The sequence below is a fragment of the Pelodiscus sinensis genome, chromosome 8, assembly GCF_052426305.1.
Source record: "Pelodiscus sinensis isolate ZL-2025 chromosome 8, ASM5242630v1, whole genome shotgun sequence".
Taxonomy (NCBI): Eukaryota; Metazoa; Chordata; order Testudines; family Trionychidae; genus Pelodiscus; species Pelodiscus sinensis.
In genome coordinates, this window is record NC_143059.1 from 1609857 (window position 1) to 1625307 (window position 15451).

The 15451-nt window shown below is 41.4% G+C and overlaps 2 protein-coding genes across 16 annotated transcripts in view; one reads left to right on the forward strand and one right to left on the reverse strand.

Moving 5' to 3' along the window:
- ANXA7 (annexin A7) overlaps positions 1–1675 on the forward strand; it is a 32281-nt gene extending 30606 nt beyond the window's left edge. For all 4 annotated transcript variants that reach the window (XM_006135914.5, XM_006135913.5, XM_075935715.2 and 1 more), the window contains exon 13: positions 1368–1675. In XM_006135914.5, coding sequence (XP_006135976.1) covers positions 1368–1490 — 123 coding nt within the window. In that variant the 3' untranslated portion in view covers positions 1491–1675. The remainder of the gene's footprint in view (positions 1–1367) is intronic.
- Positions 1676–6423: 4748 nt separating this feature from the next.
- The window catches only part of PPP3CB (protein phosphatase 3 catalytic subunit beta), a 74448-nt gene continuing 65420 nt past the window's right edge, over positions 6424–15451 (reverse strand). For 6 of the 12 annotated variants that reach the window (XM_075935724.2, XM_075935717.2, XM_075935716.2 and 3 more), the window contains 2 exons: positions 14787–14816; positions 11566–13235 (listed from right to left, as the gene is read on the reverse strand). In XM_075935724.2, coding sequence (XP_075791839.1) covers positions 13057–13235; positions 14787–14816 — 209 coding nt within the window. In that variant the 3' untranslated portion in view covers positions 11566–13056. Of the gene's footprint in view, positions 6521–7990; positions 8162–10817; positions 10881–11565; positions 13236–14786; positions 14817–15451 lie in introns of those variants that run through there. The other 6 variants (XM_075935720.2, XM_075935721.2, XM_075935722.2 and 3 more) reach the window with 4 other exon arrangements.

Genomic DNA, 15451 nt, shown 5'->3' on the forward strand with positions numbered 1-15451 from the left:
CCCAGCAGCCCCCTCATGGTGACCAGCAACATGCAGATAATTGCTGTGTGGGAAAGGAAACTCTACATACACATGTTAATTCCTGCAAAAGTCTGCTGTGTGCAATGTTGCAGTACTCCCCCAGGAGTACCTGTCCATTTGTTACCAATGCACATCTACTAGGAAAGTTCTTCAGTGTTTGATTGGAGGCAATTGAGCTTGCTTAGCCTGTTTGGTGGCTGTCTCCTTCCTTCTCATTGCTTCAAACCCAGATAGTAGTTAAGCTTAACTCAGTGTTTCTGAATGGTATGATGAAGTAGAGGCTCCCAGACTTGTGAGGATGGTGCTAGCATTTAAGTGAGATGAGATGCGATGCTTTTTGAGTTCTGTTATGTGTCTTTTGTGGGGGGAGTCTCCCTGTCGGGAAGTATGCATTGTCTTCCTCACAGAGCCTGGCTGAGACATGGGTAATGGTGCAAGTCTCCTCCATTGATATGTAATATAGGAGTTATTTCACTGAAAGACTCTTCTGCTACTTCGTGTTTCAAAGTGATGAACCTGTTTAGTGTAATGGGCAGGGATCCTGATGTGTCTCCTGTTGACGTGGCCTAGAGGATTTTCATCTCACTAAAGCATCAACAAGAGGGCGAGGAATGGACCTTTGCTCCAAGAGGCTGCAGCATAGGGCCTTGCCACATGGCTGCATGTCCTGTTAGGTTATCAGCCCTGGTAGGCATAGTACAGCCTCAGGGCACTGGCTCCTAGAAGCAGCAGCACCTTCTTTTCCTTTGCCCCTGCAGATACAAATTTCTGTCCATGGATAGGAATCAGTATCTGCATAGAGCTTGACTGAAGTGTTGGCACTAGCAAGACTCATCTACCCTCAGAACTACCAGGAAGGACAAGAGGGTAGGAGCAGCTTTGACATAATACCCTTTGTATAGCTCTTGAGAGGATGTCATATATCAGGTGCACCTCCTGCCTCCTTGCTTGCATTGTCTGGTCTGCTATGGGGTACAAGGGAATGAAGCACAAGAGGACTCAGTCTACTACTGACTTACCCCATACTGTGCACTGATTACATTGGAAGTATTTCATGCCTGTCTTATTTCTCTGGTATCATGAGCTTTCGTGGGCACAGCCCACTTCATCAGATGGCAGCAGTGTTAAGTCCAGATCTAAGATCTTCAATGTTTCTTGGATCTGGACTTCTAGCACTCCTGTCATCTGAAGAAGTGGGCTGTGCCCACGAAAGCTCAAACCACCAGCTACATGTTTTGTTAGTCTTTAAGGTGCTGCTAGTCTATTTGTTGTTTTAAGTTTTTTCTGTTAGTCTAACTCAGCTACCCCTCTGAAATTTTATTTTGTATCTTATTTCTTTAACACAGATTGATCTTGTACAAATCAAACAGTTGTTCACACAGATGTACCAGAAGACTTTGGCTACAATGATATCAAGTGATACAAGTGGGGACTACAGGAATTTGCTGCTGGCAATCGTTGGTCAATAGAAAAGATGTACATATTTACAAAGTGAAGGATATGTAATGAGCTTAAGGGGGGGGAACAACTATAGCATCTAAGAATGATTTAACATTGCATAACCAAGTATGCCTTAAGGAAACTGTAAAATAATCATTCATGTTTAATTTAGAGCACATTTATATAGTCTACAATATAAACAATTAATCTGTCATTTACCTTGTGTCATTTTTGCGCTACAGCAAAACACATTCAGTTCCTTCGAGCAGCCATTATAGTCGAGTTGTTTTTCTGCAAGGTTCTTCTGCCCTTGGTCAGCTGAGTAGTGCCAAATGAAGAACAGAGAGAGGGACTTATTGAAGGAATAACTCAAATCTAATTTACTCAAATGAACTAACATTCATGTATGACTGGACAGGCTGTTATAAAAAAAAATTATTGGTTAGTCTTAAATGTATAACACTGCATGTGAATGTTTAAACCCAAACCTGTGTGCTAGAAGGCAAACTATCTTTGCATGGACAAAGATGGCATACTCAAAGTAGAATTATTAGCAAATAGTATGAAGTTTTTAACACCATGGAAAAATGTTAAGTGATTTAACTTGACAGTACCCCCTTAAAATGTGTAGACACCAACTAGTGGGAAAGCTTTCAAATGTGTAACTTTGTGGGAACCTTACTTCTAGTCTTACACTACACAGGTAGGTCAACGTAATTAGGTAAACATATGCTGCCTAATGTCACTCCCTACACTACAGCTTTCCTACTACTGATGTAAGTGCCCTATTATACCGACATAGTAACTGCACTGCCATGAGAGATGGCCTTACAGTGGTGTAGGTAGGAGCAAAAACTGCCTGTGCAGACACTGTGTTCCTTATATTTGCTGGTCATTCACATTTTCTGCTGTGAAACTGAGAAGACAGTGGGGGTGGGGTGGGGTGGGTTCTTTGAACACTGAGCTCTGCTGAGACCCAGTGCAAGAAGTCTCCTACCTATTGTCAGGCAGCCTTGACAATTTCATGGCTAGGGCACCCAGGAAATTGATAAGACTGTCCCGTTCCCTGTGCAGAGCAGGCAAAGTTAGGGATTTGGCGGAGGAGGGGAAGAGATGAGAAGCTCCAGCCTATTCCCCCCTCCCCACTCTTGGTGGGGTGGGGAAACCCATCTCTTCTGAAAGGAAGCTGGGCTTTCAACTCCCCAGCCTGCCCCTCTTAAGTCAGTGAAAATGCTCCTGATGAGGACGTGCACCACCACAGTATGTTGACCTAGGTCTGTAGTGTACACATCACTCTAATTTAGGGGTGGATCAGTTGCAGCTGCCTGTTGCTTTGGAATAACCTGCTCCTATATAATTCATAACATTCAGTGCCCTCTGAATTTGGGGGAGAAGAGGGCAGGAGAAGGGGAAACAGTGCTTAGCACTCTTGCAGGCTTCCAACTTTGGAGAATACAAGTCTGAGCATATCTGCTGGGCATGGCCGAGTCCCCAAGAAAAGTTTAACAATTCTCCTGGTGTGGCCTTATGGAGATGAGACATTGTAGGTCCCTGGGTGAACAGTTCATAACCTTTACTGATACCTCACATGGCATGCTTTCTATACAGAACTGTGATATTGTATGTAAAGAGTTATATACCTTGGGGGAGGCAAGGGTTACTGGGTGCTTGGAAGAAGTCACTGGCTGGAACTTGAGTTCCCTGGCACCTAATACTGCTAAATGACACTTTAAAAATTAAAGATCACAAAATGGGAAACCAACACATAAGTGAGATGTAAAGATTGTTCAAATAAGGTAATTACTTACCTTGTGCAATAACAAGTGTTCTTCAAGATGTGACTACGTAAGTAGTAGCAGCCATGTGGCCCATTAGCTGGAGGCAGGTAAGTATCGTGGTGGTAGAGGTTGTAAATATCATGTTTATAATTTCTTGTATAGTTGTAAAATATGGCTAAGGTAGGTATGCTTGAGCTGTGATTGAGTTCAGGTGTGCGCCAATAAACTCTGTCTTGGACTGGATGCAATGTTGATTTGTGTTCGTTGACTAGAAGGCCTAGATGACTGAGGAGGGCTCTGGTTGTGCTTATCATGGAGGCGGTTTCATCCTGTGATGATCCCTTTGAGGCAGCCGTCTAGGTAGGGAAATATGATTACATCCTGTTGTCCGAGGTTTGCGGCAACAACTGCTAGTACCTTCGAAAATACTCTCGGAGGTGATGAAAGGCTGAAAGGGAGAACTTCGTATTGGAAATGTTCTGGTCCAAGGGTAAAGCAGGTAGCGTCTGTGTGCTAGATGGATGGATGGATACATGAAAGTACGTGTCTTGCAGGTTGAGGGCTGCGAACCAGTCCCCTTGATCTAGCACAGGAAAGATCACTGTGAGCGTGACCATCTTGAAACGCTGTTTCTTGAGAAACTTGTTCAGTTTGCGGAGATCTAAAAAAGGTCTTCAAACCCATTTTTCTTCTCTGTCAAGAAATTGAGTAGAACCCCCTTCCATGGAATTCCTTGAGTATCCTTTCTATGGCTCCGATCGTGAGGAGGCGATCAATATCTTATTTTAGTAGGGTCTCATGAGAGTGGTCCCTGAAGAGGGACAGGGTAGAGGATAAGGTTGGTGGGACAGTAGTAAATGGGATGGTATATCCTACTCAAATTATTTCTAGAACCCAGCGGTCTGATGTTATAGATTCACATTGTGGAAGGAACAGACATAACCAGAGGGTAAAGAGATGGCCGTGTTGTCCTGGCATCAGATCTTGAGGGAGGTCTTGCAGACCCTCAACCACATCTTCGAATTTGCTGCTTTGAGGGCTGGGTATTTGGAGGGTAGCCTTGGTTGGAGTGCCTTCTCTGTGCCCGTTGCCTTGGTCTGCTATATTCATAGGGCCTCTGTCAGGGCCGGCCCACAACATTTTGGCACCCGAGGCAGGGAGCTCAAATGACACCCCCATGCCATCTTTTCTCCTGCCTGCCTTTTATGTCTCCTGTGCCCTCCTTCCTCCAGCACAGCACCCCACCATCTCAGTGCATCTAGAGCAGAGAGAATACAGATGCACCAGCAGCAGACACAATTTTCTACACTCTGGGTCCTAGTGGTGGCCCCACCCCTCAAAAGTCTGGCACCTGAGGCAGCCACCTCAGTTCGCCTCATGGTAAGGCCAGCCCTGGCCTCTGTGGTTGATTTTAGTGCCCGTATCTGTTTCGGTTGTATTGTTTCCATTTATAAAGTGGTGTGTACATGCCCAAAATGTGAAGTGTGGTTCTTGAGTTTTTGCTGTTGTGGAGAATTTCTGCTTTTGTAGCCGCAAACAACTTTAGTTTGTCGAATGGCAAATCTTCTCCTCTGGGTTGGAGTTCACGGGGAACCCCAAAGGACTATAGCCAGGAAAACCTGCACATTACCACTGCTATAGCTGTCACCCTAGCTGCGGTGTCTGCGATATCCATTGCAGTCTGTAGAGCGGTGTGCGAGCGATTGTATGCCCTTCATGGACTATTGCTTTAAAAATTGATCTTTTGGATTCAGGGAGATGTTGCATCAGTTCTCCTACTTTAGAATAACTGTCAAAATCATGATTTGCTAGCAGAGCAGAATAATTTGAGATTCTTAATTGTAAGGTGGAAGAAGAGGATTTTCTTGCCGAATAAATCTAACTTCTTGTGGTCCTTGTCCTGGTTGCCGGTTCTGTATTGCAGTAGCTTAGATCTTTGTTGTGCTGATTCCACAACTAAAGAGTTTACTTGTGGACGTGCAAACAAAAATTCATTGTCCTTTGGGGGAACAAAGTACTTTATGTCTACTCTTTTATTAGTGGGTTGAATGGATGCAGGTGTTTTCCACAGTTCTTCTGAAGTTTCCATGATTGCCTCATCTATTGGTAAGGTAATTTTGCCATGTAATGTGGGATGTAAGTTTTTTAACAATCGGTGCTGTTTCTCCTGTACTTCTTGCAGGGAAACTTGTTGACTTGTCACTACTCTTTTCAATAATTATTGAATTTTGCTTGAGGTCGTCAATTGCCACAGTGTCAGACGGTATAACCGCTTCGACTGCTTGTGGCATCAGGTTATCTGAAATTTGTTCATCCTCCTCTGAATCCTTTGTGGGAGATAGGGACCGTGGCGGGGGCAAGCTTTTCCTCACTGGTATGGAGTGGGCTGAGAACCGGCGTCTATATGGTCCCAAGGTCCCCAGTGTGGTGGATAAGATGGGGGTGGGTAAGCCCAGTATGGGTGCCACGGGCTTTGGTGTGGTACAGCCCTGTAGTGATATACGCGTGATCTCCTAGGCGACGTGCGGTGCCAGGAGAATATAATTTCTCGGTCGTCGTCAGGTAAAGAGCTTTCCTGAAGTGATATTGGTGACCTAGATGTATGTGGAGAATGTCTAGATAAAGATCTTGCAGGTGAGTGCTCTGCAAAAGGCAGGCATGAATGTTGCTGCCTGCTGTGACTTTTAGTAGCAGCTTGAGGCAGTTCTAGAGCAGCCTCATCTGGCTGCCTACCTGTGCTCGCTGTCAGTGCAGGTGTAGAATCATGCCCGTTGCCAGCTTTAAAGAGTGCAGCGTTTTCTTTTGCGGTGCCGTGGTTTTAAGTGGAGCCGCAGCTTTAGAGAGTTCTCGGGCTTCTGCCAGCTCCGAGGAAGCGCGCACTGGTCCCAGTGCTGAGAATCTTCCAGTCACTTTGCTAGCGGAGGTCCTCATACTACCCTGTGCCTCTCCTCCGCTGTGTTTTGGGGAGGAGGAAGGTGGAAGAGAGCGAGATGATGAGGCTCTATTTTCCTACAGACACCGGATACATTCTGCAGGCGGCATGGGCGCGCGGCACTGTTCACATTTTTTAAATCCTGAGGACCCAAACATATCTGGTTCTCTTCTTCTTCTCTCTTATTTTGCTGTTTGTTTGTCTTTATTTCTGTCTCTTCTTTTGTTGCCGTCTTTTTCTTTTCTCTCTCTCTCTCTCTCTCTCTCTCTCTCTCTCTCTCTTTTTTTTTTTAAAGTAGCTGAGAGAGCTCCGGTTCACAGAGGCTTCACATGGGAGCGTGTTCAAATCCCTGAGGGGAGATTATAATTAGCTTCATTATTATTGTTAGTTTCCCTCATTTTCTTTTAAAAAAAAAAAAAAACTAACTTGGAACTACAAATAGGGGAACTATGATAAATCTGACTAACAGTAAGATAGTAAGAGGCTGACAGGGAGATCCTGTTAGCTCTGTCAGCTGACGAGGAATTGAAAAGGAGAGGGTTGAGCCGCGCGCTAGCAATTAGGCGGAAGCGTCTCGAGATGCCCCCTGCACATACACAGCCCAACGGGGGAAACAGCTTTGCAAGGCTCCAATCTGCGGCTCAGGGTGACCCTTCACCTGGAGTGGAGCACCCACGGGGACACCACTCGAAGAAGAATAAATAGCTTTTACATGAGTGCAGGTAAAGTTAATGGTAAGAAACTTCATGAGCCAGACCATTCTAGAGCACTACTTCAACTTGAGATACTTGTGTGATGTAGTGGGCAGGCCATAGCCTCTAGGCAACCACTGGTGGCTGTGTGTGGGCTGGGGTTGACCCCCTACTGGTCGGTACCTGTAGCACTGCCCAGCAGGATGGCTGCCTTAAGTCAGCAGGCAAAGACCCAACCTGTCTAACCAGTTGAAGGCAAGCAAGGAACAAAGGAGAGGGGTTTCAGGGGAAGGAGCAGTTGCTGGCTGGGAAACAGGAGGGAGTGAGCCTAAACTGAGGGCTGGAGGTCTAGGGGGGTGATAGACCTCCCTAACCCAAGGGATCTGAGGCATCCTAGTCCAGACTCCTGTAGCAATATCACATCTATGCTGTGCTGTATCCTGGAGGAGCAATAAACCCTTTCTATTCTCTGGCTGGTGGAGAGTGCTCTTGCTGCTATGGGGCTGCAGGATTTGGGGGAACCCTGACTTGGCATCACAACCTATCTTTACACTAATCCATCAAAGGGAAGAGAGCAGATTTTGTGGGGCTGAAGAGACAATCAAATTCTGATGACAGGATACAGATGCTGCTCCTGGGGGAATTCAGTGTTAAAAAAACTCTGCATATTTTGTCAAAAATATAATCATGCCAGTTTCGATTATTTTGGTAATTTATTTCAAAAATACTTGTCAGCAAGTATGCCTAACAATACAGAAAACAAGATTCAGGAAAAGGTTTTTTTTGTTTTTTTACAACTAGATTCCTTAGTTGGCATACTAATACAGAATTCTGAATAATAATTCATTTAAACTACAGTGCACCTGTCAAGCCATGCAAAGGCTTGGAGAGCTGGGGTAACAGAGGAGTTGAAGGGAGAAGCAAGTAGCCAAGAAGTCAACCTAGAGGGTTATTGGGTATGGGTTGCAGAAGCATGAAATAGGAGTGGGTTTTTTTGGAGGGGTGAGGCCCAGGCTCATCATGGTTACACGTTCACATCCCTAGTCTCTGCACTCCCACTCCCATTCAGCCCCAGCTCAAATTTATCCCTCCCAGCAACCCCAAGAGGCCCACTATCTGGTCCTCACCTGGCCCTGCAGGAAGAGTACTGTGAGGAACGCAGCTTCTCATTTATCTGCTGCTGGCTGCTACAGCCCTTCAGTCAGCTGCTCTCTGTTCTGGAGCCCCAGTAACCCCATGTGGGTAAAAGGTGCAACTGTAGTGCCTCTTCAGTGCCTTTTCCATAAAGAAAAACAAATCTGCAGGAACACAAATTCTACACAGTGGTGCAGAATTTCCACATGAACAACATGGAAGCAGGCTTCTCAGTTAAGCACGAGAGCCCACAGCTTATTCTGGTCTCATGCTGTTTATCAGACACAATCACCGTCACTGCCCCAGCACATCAGGGGCAGAAGAGCAGCAATGAATACTTGGCTGAAGATGGGAAAGAAAATAACTATTCAGTGAGAACAAGCCTGGTAAATACCTTTGCTGATCCAGGCACCAAAACCTATTACTACAGCTGTAGTGAATGACTCAGAGTCTAAATCCCACACACATTTCCATTTACCACAAATGTGTCTAAATTGTGCCTACATAGTGACCCGGTGACAGATGTTGCTAAATGATATTCAATTAATTAGTTCCACTCCATTGACAGTACAGATGGCCATAACATAAAAATCACAACAGCAATACGCCACCAGATGGGCAGTCTCAGCATAGACTAAAAACTGAATGTGCCCAGTCACTAAGCACCTCTCTCACTCCCAGAGGCTTCTTCCGGACAGAGTGCGAGCAAAACAGCAAAGCAGGGGAGAGAAACTTGCACTGCATCTGCCAGTGCCACAGCTCACCCATGAATAAAGACAGAACTGGTTATTAAAAGTGCCCTCAATCTGGCACTTTTCACTAGCAATTGATTTTTAGCTGGGTGATGCTTTAAGCTTAGCAGTCCCAAACTGTAACAGAAACAGAAGCAAAACTGAGTTATTTGAAAAAAGCCCATGAGATACACTAATCTGAAAGAATTAGTCTGATTTATTTTTAAATTGGTTGTTGGAATGGCACCTAAAACTCACCACCAAAGGCATTCAAAATGGGAATGGAACAAATAAGGCCTACCCCTGCATAGTCTCAGCTCTTGGGTTCATGCATTGAGGAGCAAGGATTGGAGTGATTACAAAGCAGTTACACATAAGCAAAGTCCTCTCTCCCATTCCTGACATGTTTTAAAAGTCAAGAAGCAAAGAGTCACTCCAGAAAGACTGTTCAAAAATAACCGTTTGGTAGTAATCTCAGTTCCTGTCCCCAGTGAGGAACACAGTTCTAGATTAGCAAACTTCACATCAACTACGAATGAGTATAAATTATCTACCAAGGGAAAATGTTTGCTAATATAACAGAGTGAAACTTAAGATCTTACATGGACATGTAGGATATTGCAAATTTATCAAGGTCCAGCTAAGTCAGCCGCAGTTGAACGTGTTGCCATAATTAAACTGACAGGGCCACTTTAGAAAAGTCAGCTAAGACAGCTTATTCTACAACTGCTCAAAAATGTTTTAAAATATTCTGATCTCAGACTGAACTTCTTCATAACAAAAACAGAAGGGACTAACTCTTTTACTGAAACCTCAAGAGTGCACATGCTGCTCCAATTGAAAGAACCCTGAGCCCCAGAGGCCGGATCCAGGCAAGCCAGAGACCACATCTGGCCCCTGGGCTCCCCACCCTTACATTAGAATTTGGTTAAGCGACATTTTCATGGATCAACACACATACCAGGCAATAGCAATTTAATAATATAAATGATTAAACACTGTAGTTTTGGATAATGGGATTGCATTCACACCACTAGAATCTATAGTGCAGCATAAATGGGCATTCAGTTTCCCGTTCAGGTCACTAGGTGACAGCAAGTCTTTCACAGATCTGAAAAAAACAACTGCTTGGGAGTCTGCCATGGAGTGGTAGGCGATGGTCTATTACCAGAATAAACATGTTGTGCCTTATTTTCAGTTACACTAATGCCCCTTACTCTCCTCATAATGGGCAGCAATAGTCTCTGAAGATACAACTCATCCCTAGCCAGTATAAAAGTGTTAACTAGTTATGCCAAACAATCTGTTCTACTTTCTGTTTACCTGTGACACTCTGAGTAGTGTTCCAGACCTGAAGAAGATCTCTATGTAAGCTTGAAAGCTCACCTATCTCACCAACAGAAGTTGGTCCAATAGAAGATATAACCTCACGCACCTTGACTCTCTAACATCCTGGGACCAACACTACACACAGCAATAGAGATGACAATGCATCCACTGACAAATGTTTAATGCATGTGACCGGGACACTACTGGGATCAGTGTTAGGAAGTATGTACAGTATAGCTCAGAGTATTCAATCTCAGTCAGTCAGGAGCTGCTCCTTTATCTGCCTTTTACTGATACACAGTTACCATCCAGAAGCAGATTTCTCTGCCTAAAGGTGTCTAGTAAAATAGTGATCCACAGAGCAAGTTGAGATTCAGGCAAAACCAATCTCAATGAGGCATATCTATTTTTAACAGACTTTCTAATTACATTAAGCTTTGGTGTCGCTCTCTACACATCCTGGGATCATTCTATGCCTTGGGATTGTATTCACAGGGTATGAGGTGTTAATTGTATTCTATTTTGTATGTGCAAGTGCATGCCTTATCAAAATTGGTCATAGAGAATTAATTAATTAAAAAGACAACTGGCTAAGGACCGGTGGATTTTTCCAATTCACACCATCAAAAGGCAGAACTGGCAGACCACTGTCCAAGTTAAATGTTTATACGCTGATATACTGGTGCAAATTTTGCTCTCTCCCAATGCCAAGTATCAGAGACTACATAGCTCATACATATGGTCTACTGATAACACTTACCTTTGTCTGTCACTCATCCTTCTGTTTTCAGACTATTCACCGCTATTTCCAATTAAACTGCATCTAAAATAAGAAAGTAAAATCAGAACATGAAGGTTTTTTGTGGTGTATCAGTATCATTACTCTAATGGGTTATAGTTCAGAATACATTATGGTCTTTTTTAGTAGATTTTCTCATTTACTTTCAACCAAAACAGAAAAGCAAAATTCAACCTTACCATATCAACTATTGCCGTGGTGTCCAACCAGTTCTGAAGCAGTAGTCACTATAGTGGCTACTGTTACTGCGAACTAGCCACACTCAACTGGCCAAATAGTCACATGTGGCTAGTTGCTAGCATGTTGGACACTGCGGAGCTATTGATTCTCAAGCCTTCTTATTTGACATCACAAATGGTCATTCTCAACCACTGAGCAAATACAAAAGGCATCAATAATGAACAGGGTTTGTTTTTTTTTCATTTGCATAAACCCTAACATTGTGCTTCCTTGCAGGTTTATACAAGCCATCACTGGATGTTAAGTTTAACAGAGAAAAATTCTGAAGTATTGTATGTGCAAGAACCCACTAAATAACAAAAATTATTGGAAATGGAAGCAAAAATTCAAGATGACAATTTAAGCTTAAATTATATTAAAGTATTGCTTTAGAGTGGAACTAAGTGACCATTTACACTATACCCGTTTTTCTGCTAATTTAAAATGCTTATGAAAATACTGCTCAAAAAAACAAAACAAAAACACAATGTTAGGAGCAGCAGTCCATGCACAAAATTTATTGTGTGCTACTGTTTATAAAATACTTGAATAATTCAGAACATGCATAAAATTTTCAGCTGAGACGGGAGTTTGTACAGCTTGTACTTTTTGGCAAACAAAAAGGAGATGAACTCTAGTGAATTCAGTTTCAAGTTGTGTTCCAGGGGATGAGAAAGGTAGGTAGCAAATGTCAAAATATAACAAAGTACAGTGGCAATCAGTACAGTTCATTATTTGTGAACAAATCAGCATATGGTTTCAATTTTTAGTTTAACCAAGCAGTCCTGGTAGCTATCAAAACACATGCAGTCTCGATTTTACACTTTCACTAATGCCAGAACAAATGCTTATGTGCTGCACTGTCTAAACAAAAATATTTCCATAACATTTTCAGTTTCCTTTACAGAATTAAGAAAAATAATAAAAAGTGTGTAACTATTCAGCTTGCCCAGTGATTATCATCTATTTAAGCAACTTTAATACTCACAATAAACTAAAAGTACCCATACCATCTATATAATCTATAGATGTTGTTCTGGTAATCAGAGGTCTATATATTAAATATTTGCAAAATGAAAACATGCATACACAAAATACAAAGCCAAGCTTTACAGACTTGATATGAATCAAAATGTACTTTAACATAATGTACAAAGTTCAATTAAAAGTACCGTAAAATTAACAACTGCATTATTTTTCAGACTTTTAAAATTAATATTTATATATATTTATATATATATTTAAATTCAAGGTGGGGGAGAGTCTCAAAAGCTGGGCATAAGAGATTCTACATTAAATATTTTTTTAAAATCTGTGTTCAAGTAATAAACATTCCTACATAGAAATCTTCTCATAAACCTTAACTAAAAAATACAGTGAATATAATACAGAGTTAGCAACATCTAAGGAGAACACCTGAGGTCAGCATTTTACAGAATGACCAACTGAAATTTTTGGCATTTTTTTCCATTTAACATAGAGTGTTTGCAGCCTCAGATTTTTTAAGACTATTGTAATCTATGGTTTTAAAGACACTTCATGAAATCAATGTCCATTAATAAATAGTAGCTCTTAGGGTTGTATCAGATTGAAAAAACAACTAGCTTTACTGAAAAGAAAATCCCATTTTGTAAACTTAAAAATGTTGACTATGATATGCATAAAAATGCTACTCTAGATGTGCTTTAGTAAAACAGCCCAATCACTGCCCCATAGCTCTCCTTAAGATTCAGCTGTCAATGTTGGAATTTCTGTAAATATATGAAGCATGCTCACAGATGTTCCGTCATCACTTATAGAGAGGGGCTGTTGCCTTAAATACATGATGGTTTGTCTTCAGCGGGATCGAGTTAGGTTTTCCACATCATATTAAGAAGTCAGTTTGACTGATCCCCCTGGCTATTTCATCGTTGTCATGTCAAAAAGCAGTAATTTAGGAATTCTCAGGCAAGACATAGAAGTAAACGAGAAGCTGATGTGGTCACTGTGCATTGTTGTTGCCAGTCCCATTGTTTCCATTGGCATTTGTTGTGTTTATAGAATTAATACCATCTTGCTGAAGAGCATCTTTTCTTGGTGGCATTCTCTCATTGATCCTATCCAAACCTTTTGCCTCTTCAAAACTGCAGATTTTATGTTGCGGAGAAAATCCTCGTATTGCTTAACAAAATGCAAATTTCATAGGTCAGTAACGGAAAAATAAGTGGAAAGTATATACTTTGTCAAATCAATTGATTTTAAAAGACAGCTAGGAAATTAGCCAAAGGAACTTTTATAGATCTACAATTGTATTTCGTAAAAATGTATCTATTGTGCTTTCCTGGGCTGTTCAATGGAAATTACCATTTCAACTGACAACCAGAATAGTAGATGACAAATATTTGTCAGATAAGAATCAAGGGGGCTTAAACCTGCTTTGATGCTAGGCACTCCTGGTGTGACCAGTTGCTTTGCTGCTGTCTCAGGCTCACTTTAACATCCCGTTCACTTCAACGGAATGTCAATAAGCAGCCCAGCAAGTGCAGCCTGGCAAAGCAGCATGAGCATTTAAAAAAAAAAAAAAAGCCTTCAGATTTTGCATATAAATCAACATTCAGATCCTGCAGTTTTCACGCAGGCCAAACTGCAGAATACAGTGCTAACTCTGTTCTAATCATGTGAATGGCTGAAATGGACACAACCACAGTCTTAGATGTCATCAGCTGGGCACTGTTTTAAATGGGAAAGTAGCTATTACTCTTCCACACATCATTTCAAATGAAGCAGGAAATGCCTTCTTACTCAGATGAATTTTTAGATGTAAAATTGCTGATCATATGACAAGCCCTAAAAATTAGAAACAAAATTTCCTCTTAGATGCCTGTGTGCAGTATTCACTGATTTGGTCTTGGTAACATTTTGGATATTTGACTTCCATAATGTAAAAAGTGTCAATAAATGGTGTTTTGTGACCAAATTTGAAACATACTAAGGTGAGTCTCCCAATTACTATGCGGTTTGTCATTCACTTCATTTAACACGGTGATACAGGAAATCAAAATGTGCATGGAAAAGGCACTTATTTACATGCCCTAAAATTTTGTGAGGTTGTAATAATGTTAACATTAACAAAGGGTGCCTTTACAGCAACATATTTGGTACAACAGCACAGTATTTTCCTATGCCTTACATAGTCAGGTGTGGGTACCTACTATAAACAAATTTGGTCAGCAAACTAACTTTCAAAACTTCACTGTAAAAGCAGGAACTCTATAATGCTATGTCTTGCACTACCAAATGCATTATGGAAAGTGATGAAAAGATTAGGTTTCAAGCCTTTAAAATAAACTTTATCAAAAGAAACATGCATAAATAACTCCCCCCAACCCAAAACAAACCCAGAGATAAACAAAATTCAACACTACCACTTTTTAAGTCACTAAGACACAAACCACATATCACAACATGCTTTACAGAAATAAAAAGTAAAAGACTATTGCACATTTTGCAAAGAAACGGGGGGAAAACCAAAATGATTTCTCTGAAACATTTTCAAAGGCAATAATTATGCTAGGTAAGAAATTAATATCACATATATAAGGGATGAATCAATACAGCTAGTATTCATCTCTGGTTGTGCAAGTTGAATGTAAGACACAGGCACACAGAATACTTTTGAATTCCCACCCAGATGCCAAAGATTTCTGCCACTGGCAAAGACTCTGATCATACCTTTTTCAGCCTCAATTGCCTCTACTGTGGCTGTACAGAAGTGAGCAGTTGCATGCAAAATGAATGAAAAAGATGAAGAGTGTAATATCGCATAGCAGAAAAGTCAATGATCATTTTAATATATCACCCAAGCCCAAATCTGACTGCATATTTTACTGCAAGAGTTAAGACTTTTTTTAAAAATTGAAGTGACCCCTATATCTTAAGTGACAGTTTATCAAATGCAACAATCATATAATGCAACTTAATCTACCTAATTATATATAACTGCCTGATTATTTCTTTACATAAAACTAACATGCAACACTAAATACTATTAAGCTAGGGGCATAGTTTGGTTTCTATAAATTCTCTGAAGGTCCATAGTACATTACTGACTCCATGTTTCTGAGAAACATATTATGAAGGAGCAAAATTAAGACTATTGGTGTTTTATTAGTAAGACAAAACACTAATTTAGTGCAAGTGGATTTTATCCTTTATTTAATGTTTGACAAAACGATCCTTGAACACATCTTTTGCACTCAGAAGCTGAACTCAGAACTTGGATTTCAGCACTGAATTCTGAATTACAAAGGGATCTTATGGTTCAAACTGAACTCATAAAAGAAAAGTCAGATATAGTTAGGATTGGTCCTGCCTTGGGCAGGGGGCTGGACTTGATG